We start from the raw sequence: 9,341 nt of genomic DNA, 5'->3' as shown, positions 1-9,341 counted from the left end.
CGCCTCGGCATTTCCCCGGAGGAGCTGGAGGAAGTGTCTGGAGAGAGGGAAGTCTGGGCATCTTTGCTTAGACTCCTGCCCCCACGACCCGGTCCCGGATAAGCAGAGGAAAATGGATGGATGGAGAAATGATTTCTCCCATATGAGAAATCAATCTTCACCTCAAGATGATGAAAGCACACGAAAGACCCTGACTAAGGTATTGGTTGACTCTTGAGAACTTCTTGTGGACTCGGAAAGGCTCCATTCCAGCCCTTCCTGCAACATTTCTTATTATATATACAGATTATAAATTTTAAAAAGCTCCTCTTCCCGTCTTTCATGTTTTGCTTTGTGCCATATAATATAATGTCACGCGTGTTACCTGCAGGTGCAAATGGCATCTTGGGCTCCAGCTCTGACAGATCAGCACTCATTCTTTTGCTGTCAGATGACGCCAGGCACTGTGTCCGTGCAGGCAGACTCTCAATGCTGCCCCCTCTGGACAGAGGCAGAGTCCTCAGTGGGTCTCCCTGAATGACCAGAAGAAAACCTTTTTCTCCCATGACTTGATTAGTATCTCTTTTACAGACAATTTCAATGGCTTTGATAAAAAAAATAAATATGACTGATGGCCATACCTTTGGTTTGAAATAAGGTGCAAACTGGGGCGTAATCTTGATAGTGTCGTTGCTACCTTGAGAATCACTGTGCTCCATGTTTGCATCACTTTTGTTGCTTGTGCTGGTGCCAGTGTAGTCTACATATGAACCTGTCATTCCCAATACACATGACAGGAAACACTTTTATAGATTTCATACTTTCCCAACTGTGTTGTTTGACTTCTACATTTCCATGTTATTTTTCTCACATTTTCTACTTGTTTGGCAACACTTTAAAAAAAAAAATCTAGTTTCTCAAATCTTTAGACAAAGTGCCCATCCTATAATTTCTATAAACAGCAGACATTTGTCCACTTTGATCTCCATTACTGTCTGTCTCTTGCACAGTAAGACCATTAAAATATGTCACCCACAGCACAGCAAAAAAGAAAAAAATATATAAGTTCCTTCAGCAGATTATATGGACTGGTGCACAAGTTATAAATGATGTAAAATAATAGATATCAAGATAGATGAGAAATCACTGAAATTCCTATTCGAGACAGGACAAAATTTCTGTGGTGTAGGTGCTGTCTACGTGGGCCTGTGTCAATATACACGATACTCATAATGACACCCAAACTGTACTGGTGCATCCCAAAAGTCTGAGGACTCTTGTACCTGTACTAGTTGCAGAGTTGCTCTGCCCCTCATCTGAATACTGGTATGGATATTGCAGATGTTCATCTGATCCTGGGAAATACTACAAAAAGAAATCACAATTATGATTTTCACTCTTGGGGAAAAAAACCCATAAACTCCAGAATCACCTTTTTTTTTATCTAATCTGACTGTGCATGACTAACAACTAATAATAAACCTCAATTCTTTTCATCCAAGAGATGACAGTGTAAGTAATGAGAAGAAATGAAATGAAATAAATCTTACTGGCAGGTAGTTTGACAGTGTGTAGTTGTATGAAGGAATGCGATCTTATGCTTAACAGCCACAAAAGAACTGCCTTGCAATACACTTCTGTTACCTGTAATACTGAAGCCATCTGTTAATTTGCACACACTCTACTCACAGAATACTGCTGCTATTCATTTGCACACTGTACTGTACACATGCAGATACTGTATATTTATCTTTGCACTGTTTACATCCATTGAACTGTTAACTCATGTAACTTAGCTTCTTATTCTGCACTATTTCATTCCATTTCATCCCATTGCACTTGTGTTTTATAAGCTCAATGCACTTCATCCATTATTTATAATTTAAATCCATAAAGTCTGTTGTATATTACCATATATTGATAAGTTCCATACATTAAGATGTGTTCATGTATATGTTTATATATAAATGTTTACAGGTACCTTATTCTGTTAAGGCTTTATTGTGACAACACCAGAAGGTCTGGGGAGCGGGAGTGCGCATGTGTTGTGGAGAACATGGTGGTGAAAAATAAAGTTGGACGTTGAGCAAAGAAAGTGTATAGTACTGTTTAACATTGGCTGGGCCCATAAGCCAGAGGTCAATGGTTAGCAACTACAGAACACTGCCAACCTTTGATGAAAAGAAAACCTTAAGAGAGCTGGAAAAATGACGTCGCAGTCTGGGCTCGAATTACGGAACTGTAAGGAAAACTGTACGGAAAAGTAAGCAGGCTCTTGCAGTGGCTTTGGAAAGAGCAAGAGAGGCAGTGATGGAAATACCGGTAGATGATTTGAATGTAGACACTGGCATGGATGCCTTGCTAAGGAAACTTGATGGAATGTTTCTCAGAGAAGAAAAGGATTGTATTTATGAAGCTTATTCAAGTTTTGACTGGATTACGAGAGACAGTAGTGTTTCTATGGTGGACTACATAATTGAGTTTGAACAATGTTACTCGCGAATGCGCAAATATAAGATGGAACTTCCCGATGCAGTGTTAGCATTCAAACTGTTGGATACTGCATGCTTGGATGTGAAGGACCGACACTTGGCACTGACAGCCTGCATAGATTTGATTTTTGCATTGATGAAGTCAGCAGTGAAGAGGATTTTTGGAGGCAAGCCTCCCACTACAGTAGGGATTCATCAGGAAACGGCATATCTGATAGAACAAAGGCGACAGAGAAGCAGGCTCTGGCTCCAAAAGGATCAACAAAAAACACCACTGCCTGGCACAAACCCTCTAGATGTACATAGATCAAAATGTACAGGTTGTCAAAGCACATTCCACTAGGCTAAAAACTGTCCACACAGGGGTTAGTTAGCAAGTTAAGTTAACTGAAGATGGCAAAACAGAGGATATAGAGGAGTGCAATATTACCCTGTATACAAAAGAGTCACCCACTGATGCAGAAATCTTTATGACAGAGCGTTTTAGCTCAGCAATAATAGACACTGCATGTACACAAACTGTTTGTGGACAAGAGTGGCTAGATTGCTACATCACAAGACTAAGCCAAAAGGAGATAAAAAAAAAACTGAAGATGACAAACTCACAGTCACAAACCTTTTAAGTTTGGAGATGGAAATATGGTCTACGCCACTAAAAAGGTAAAAATTCCTGCAAAGATTGGACAAACAAAGTGTCATATTGAAACAGAGGTTGTCCCAGCAAAGATTCCACTTCTCTTAAGCAAAGCATCCATGAAAAGAGTAAGAGCAGTGCTGGATATGGAAAGTGACAGTCCCTCTATATTCAGTCAGCCTGTAAAACTGGACTTTACAAGCTCTGGTCACTACAGTGTGAACATTATGGACAATCATTCACTTGTGGATGCTCTTCAGTCTACAAAGTCAGTCACTAAGAAAAGACTTGCAGACTGCCTTACCAAAAAGGAAACACCAGCCTACCAGTTACTTAAGGCATTGAATGATGGACAATGGAAGCTGGACTAAAAGAAAAAAAAAGTCATAAACAGGACTCTTGTTCAAAGGTCATGTTATGAGTCCTATTGCAGAAATGATGAGTTAATCTAAAGGGGAGATTATTATTATTATTATTTTTCCTCTTAAAAGAAAGAGAGTGAATTTGATAAGTTCCGTATATTAAGATGTGTTCATGTACATATTTATATATACATGTTTACAGGTACAGTATTCTGTTTAGGCTTTTATTGTGAAAACACCAGAAGGTCTGGGGAGCAGGAGTGCACATGTATTGTGGGGAACATGGCGGTGAAAAATAAAGGTGCACTCTGCAGTGCTGTTATTGCACTTCTGGCTAGATGCTAAAGTGCAGTGCTGGGAATGCCACACTTCAAAGTTCCAAGTGTTTATTTTGTCATATGCACAGTTAGGAAACATGTTTCCCTGTACAATAAAATTCTTACTTTGCCGTCCACATGAATGCCACAAAATACAAATGAAATATAAAGTAGATAAATAAGTAACACAAAATCTAAGGCACTTTAAGCAGCAAATACAGAGATATAATAAAAATATACAAGAATATAATAAGAGAATGTATGCTACATGGCAGCAGCATGCGCAGCAGTCAACAGTCAATGTGCAATTATGGATGTGCAAACTGAGAATGTAAACAGTACAGGTCGTCAGTACATGACGTATTTCCTGGTAATAAACTCCTGTCAGCTGTTTAGGAGTCTGATGGCAGAGGGAAAGAAAAGGTTTTTCAGTCTAGAGGTCCTGCATTTCACACTTTTGAGCCTCTGGCCAGAGGGTAGTGAAGTGAACAGTCCATGCTGGGGGTGGGTGGGGTCTTTGAGGATGGAGGCAGCTTTCCTACGCACCTTGTGGTGGTAAATGCTCTGCAGAAAAGGCAGTGGAGTCCTGGTGATCTTCTCCTCAGTCTTTACCACTCTTTGCAGGTGCTTGTGGTCCATAGCAGTAGTGTTGCCATACCAAACAGTGATGCAGCTGGTCAAGATGCTCTCAATGATGCAGCTGTAGAAGTTGCAAAGGCGACATGCCAAACGTCCTCCGGAAGTACAGCCATCGTTGGCCTGCTTGACCAGCTGTGTGGTGTTGAGTGTCCAAGTGAGGTCCTCACTGATGTGGACGCCCAGGTATTTGAAGCTGCTCACGCTCTCCACTTCAAGCCCCAGAATGAACAATGGCTGATGAGATCTCCTCTCCTTCCTCATGTCCACTATCATCTCCTTCGTCTTGTCCGTGTTAAGGCTGAGATTATTGTCCTTGCACCATGACACCAGACCTGCCACCTCCCTCCTGTAGACTGCCTTGTCCCCGTCAGTGATGCGACATATCACTGCCATGTTGTCTGCGAACTTTAGGATGATGTTGTCTTTGTGGGAGGCGACACAGTCGTGGGTGAACAGGGTGTAGAGGATGGGACTGAGGGCACATCCCTGTGGGGTGCCAGTGTTTGTAACAATGCTGGCTGAAGTCCTATTGCCAATCCTGTTGGGCCGGTAGGCATACTGCAGGGGGTCCAGGGTGCCCGGTATACTGCTCTGAATGCGGGCCAGCACCACTCTCTCAAAACGTCCTGCCGCTTTGCGGGGGTTGATCTTCCTCAGGACTGTGTGTACCTGGCCTGGTGAGACAGTTAGTGGAGGGCACTTGGGGGGCTGGGTGGTCTCGGTGTGTGTGTGCCTCCTCTCTGTGCTGTGGCTAGAGGTCTCAAAGCGGGTGTAGAAGGTGTTGAGGTCATCTGGCAGGCTGTCTGTGGAGCTGATGATGCTGGTGGTGGTCCTGTAGTCTGTGATGTGCTGCAGGCCTTGCCACATCCATCCAGAGTCAGCAGTAGAATAGAAGCCATTCAGCTTCTCTCTGTACTGCCTCTTGGCTGCTGTGATGGCTGTGATGTATTTCGTTGCCTTGTACTTGTACATGTGTAATGACTAAAGTTGAATCTAATCTAATCTAATCAGTGAATGAAAGTAGAAAACAAAAACAAAGGGAAATTTTTACTTTTTTGTGAATGTACATATGGCACAGTCTTTCACCCCTGTTCATCATCATTCCAGAATTGAGAATGCAGCTGACTGACAGCAAGGGCCAGTCACTTTGGATAAAACTACACCAAAACTGGTTATCTTTGTGTCATGTTCCATTACACCTAAAAGTGGGAAGGAGTACTTTGCAATTGGACCTCAGACCAGCCATCATACAAGTTCTGTTTAAATATAATCTAGAATAGTATTCAAGGGACTGACTGTGTAGCCTATATGTTTGTTTAATGTTACAAGTATGAGTTATGAGGGGCTTACATTAAGTGGTGGGGTCAGGTCCAAACCTAATTTACAGATAAGTGCATGTCAGTTACCATACTGAGTTTTGTGGGTGTAGTGTGAGCAGGGGATTTTAAAATTGGATGTGTGCAGGTAATGACAGACACAGCAACCTGTGGATAACAATATACTGTATCAAACAGATGCTACCACCTGAAGGAGTGCACCCTTCCAAACCAGTAAAGGTGGTTGGGCCTATGCAACCCAGCTTTACAAGTTATTTCAGCACCCATTTCATAGCAATCATGGGCATCAACGGAAGTTTTGAACAGGAGAGGCTGAATGGTAGAAAGGAGTGGGTGGACAAGAAGTTGAAGAAAAAAAAAAAGAAGGCCGATCATGTGGATGATAATGCTAAATGTGCTAGTTGACTGATACTTTTATAAAAGGTCAAAGTGCACACAGCCACTGAAGGCTCCAGGCGAAGAGGGAGACAATGCAGTAGCAAGTTCTACTAATAAACTCTTGACAATCAGTCATTGCATTGATTTTCACTCACAATTCTCCCATGAATAAGTAACATTCTAGATTTGTGTGTAGTAAATCACGGAGAACATTACACCAAACAGAATAAAAACTACAATTAACCAACTATTAAAATGGTTAATGTTTCATATATTAATGTGTGCTGCACGCAGCATTAAGGTTTTACCTGTACCAAAGTCAAATTCCTTGTATGGTCAACATACGTGACAAATAAAGCTGGTTGATTCTGACGAATTCTTCCATTTTTTTCCTATACTCTGATTTTATGCTGCTCCCTGTGATTTACCTTCTCAGTTCACCCAGTTTAATAGAGATGGTAAGCAGTGTGTGGGGAGAGATTACCCTCATTAGATGAGTCATGATCTTCACTATCTCCTCCATGGAAGGCCGCTGAGAGGGGTCTTTAGACCAACAGCGAGTCATCAAACTCTCAATGGGTTTGGGCAAATTTTTAATTAAAGGAGGTCTTGTACCTGAATATAGAAAGGAAGCACACCAATTGCTCACACACAGCCAAAGGAACAAATAATTTTTAGTGCCACAAGATAAGCAACAAAATATTACAAATTTATGCTAAATCCACTGTCTCCTGCTGCTCGAGCCAGTAATGACTCAGGCAGGCAGATTCAGCTGTGAAAAAGATTAAACTTGTCCCCAGGTATTATTAGTGTCCAATTAATATTCTCTCCCATCCATCTTTGTATAAAAAAACTGCAGGGACTGTGGCACAGGTGAACATGTCTTTTAGCCGCTCTTTTCTGCCAAGTGCTTTGCTTTCAGTCTCCCAGCAGGCCTAGCTGGGCCAATAGCTAGGCCTGCTGTTGCATTTCCCTCCCCTGGAACAGTTGGTGACTCACCATTGTGCACAGCCCACATAATGCGAAAAGCTGGTCCTCCAATTTCATCAAAGGGTTTCCTGCGAGTGATCACCTCCCAGAGAATGATTCCCCAGCTGAACACATCACACTTCTCACTGTAATTGCTGCCTGCAAGTACAGACAAACCCACAGCAACACTTAGGTCCTTTGCAAACAGACAAAAAAAAAAGGCTCAGTTTGAAATTACTGACTGATTGATAAAGGTAATTCTCTGTGGCACATTAGAGATGAGAGTGATGATGTGCCTGGGAAAGCACAGCAGCTTTTATCTCATATCTGCTTTCAGAGGGGAGGAAAATCAGGGAGCAATTTTTACCAAAGAACAGCTCCTATGTTGCTTAATAACTGGGCCTATCATTTCAAAATGAAAGTGCACATCACACACCTATTTTAAAGTTGCTGCACTGAGGTGTTTCGCTGATGCAAATTAGTTTGAAAGAGTTCATCGAGAGGGCAAAATAAGTTGTTTAATTGTACAGGAGCTTTGTAACTTGCCTTCTTAATTCATCTTTCCTCCTGACCCCCTCGTCAAGAACATGTCTCATCATGTAGAACTGGATTAGGCTTGTGACTGAATAAGGGCACAAATTCTATACTGCTCTCTCCCGAGGGAAATAAAATCCACCAGCATCACTCCATTCATCTTCTCACGGTGTTTGGAAGACTACCATCAATAAAGCAGGAGAGTAAGGAAACTGATGATGAATCAAGAATTAATGCTTTCATACTAGGAAGTACTAAGCTCCAATTAAGGTGAAGGGTGACAAAGCAAAACTGGGTGCAAGAAAAAGCATGTATAAATGGGTGAGTAGGTTCTAGGAATGGGGAATGATTTTCTAATATTGAAAAAGTTGTTACATTACGAATATCTCTGAATAATTGTCAAACAGATCCCAGTGAATAGTGAGCAGCATAATAGCTTGAAATGCCCATCCCTAGTAGTTTCACTGGTTTGTTGTGAGTTAGTGAAAATTTATAAAAAGAGAACAGTAAATGTGCATGTTTTTATAAAAATAAAAAAAAAATTAACTGACAGGGAAGTTTTCCAAAGCAGTCAGTTGGCTCTTCAGTGCGACTATACCACAGTTTTTATACATACACACACACACATCTATCTATCTATATATATATATATATATACACACACACACACACACACACACAAGGAATTTCATTGACAATTTCAAACATATTAACATTGGTTTTTAAATGTAAACGAATGACAGGAGTATATTTCGGAGCATTTAAAATCTAATAAAAGTCAGCTGCATATGACACAATAATTAAATTACAACCTATTTAAACAGACAATATATAATGTCAGGTTGCCATATGGATTTGTCAGAATAACGAGACAGGTAGCATATCTGTATTTCTGTTAAAACAGTGCTATTATAGGCACGTTTTTTCTTCTGAGACACAGTTATAGCCTAGTTTACCAACAAGTGTAAGCTTCTCCCGTCAGTTAACCACAGCGCATGTCGTTACTGTGCGTTTGATGTGTGCCAGCTTGCACTGTGCATGATTCCTCTTGTTTATAATAACTTACTTAAATGTTTCACCTGCACATTTTTGTTAGCTTCCTAGTCCTGTTCGGATGGATACATGTCACAGAAACCTTTGTTAAACAGCTGTGTGTTGCACTAATGGCAATGGGTAAACAAACTGAACTCACATATTATTAAGCTTTGTAAAACCAGCCACATTGTTGCAGCAGATCATGGTGTTTGAAAACACTTCTAACAAAGTACAAATCTCACCTTTCTGTGGCTTGTCCTAGTGGATTTTGGTGTCCTTTTCTCCTTATTCTGCAATTTGCTAAATAGATCAGACCATCCATGTATTGGACAGTGTCACCATCGAAGTGGGAATTTGCCCCCTCCTCTTCCCCCGGCTACAAGGGGAAGTATTGAGAAAATTGCTACTTGGCACACCAAAATGAGGAAAAGAAGACGGCAAATTACCAGGCTGGGGTTACCTTCTATTGTAATGTACACTGGCTGACAAAAATTAAAATATAACTAGAAAAATGCATTTCCTGTCAAAAATACATGTGGATGCTGATATGCTGAAGGATCGCCCTGACAATGCCTGCAATCAATTGCTGAAACAGCTGAAGGATGAGAAGAAATGGCTAAAGTTCTTTGTTGAAATAGCTGAAGGATGAGATGCAATAAATACAA

General features: G+C 41.0%; 1 protein-coding gene across 4 annotated transcripts in view; it reads right to left on the bottom strand.

Moving 5' to 3' along the window:
* The window catches only part of map3k7 (mitogen-activated protein kinase kinase kinase 7), a 38,837-nt gene that overhangs the window by 22,048 nt on the left and 7,448 nt on the right, over positions 1–9,341 (bottom strand). For all 4 annotated transcript variants that reach the window (XM_020612892.1, XM_020612890.1, XM_020612893.1 and 1 more), the window contains 5 exons: positions 7,138–7,266; positions 6,623–6,753; positions 1,263–1,344; positions 621–751; positions 365–512 (listed from right to left, as the gene is read on the bottom strand). In XM_020612892.1, the coding sequence (XP_020468548.1) occupies positions 365–512; positions 621–751; positions 1,263–1,344; positions 6,623–6,753; positions 7,138–7,266 (621 nt within the window). The remainder of the gene's footprint in view (positions 1–364; positions 513–620; positions 752–1,262; positions 1,345–6,622; positions 6,754–7,137; positions 7,267–9,341) is intronic.

This window comes from Monopterus albus, unplaced genomic scaffold (genome assembly GCF_001952655.1).
Source record: "Monopterus albus unplaced genomic scaffold, M_albus_1.0 scaffold128.1, whole genome shotgun sequence".
Taxonomy (NCBI): domain Eukaryota; kingdom Metazoa; phylum Chordata; class Actinopteri; order Synbranchiformes; family Synbranchidae; genus Monopterus; species Monopterus albus.
This window is presented reverse-complemented; position numbering and strand designations above follow the sequence as displayed.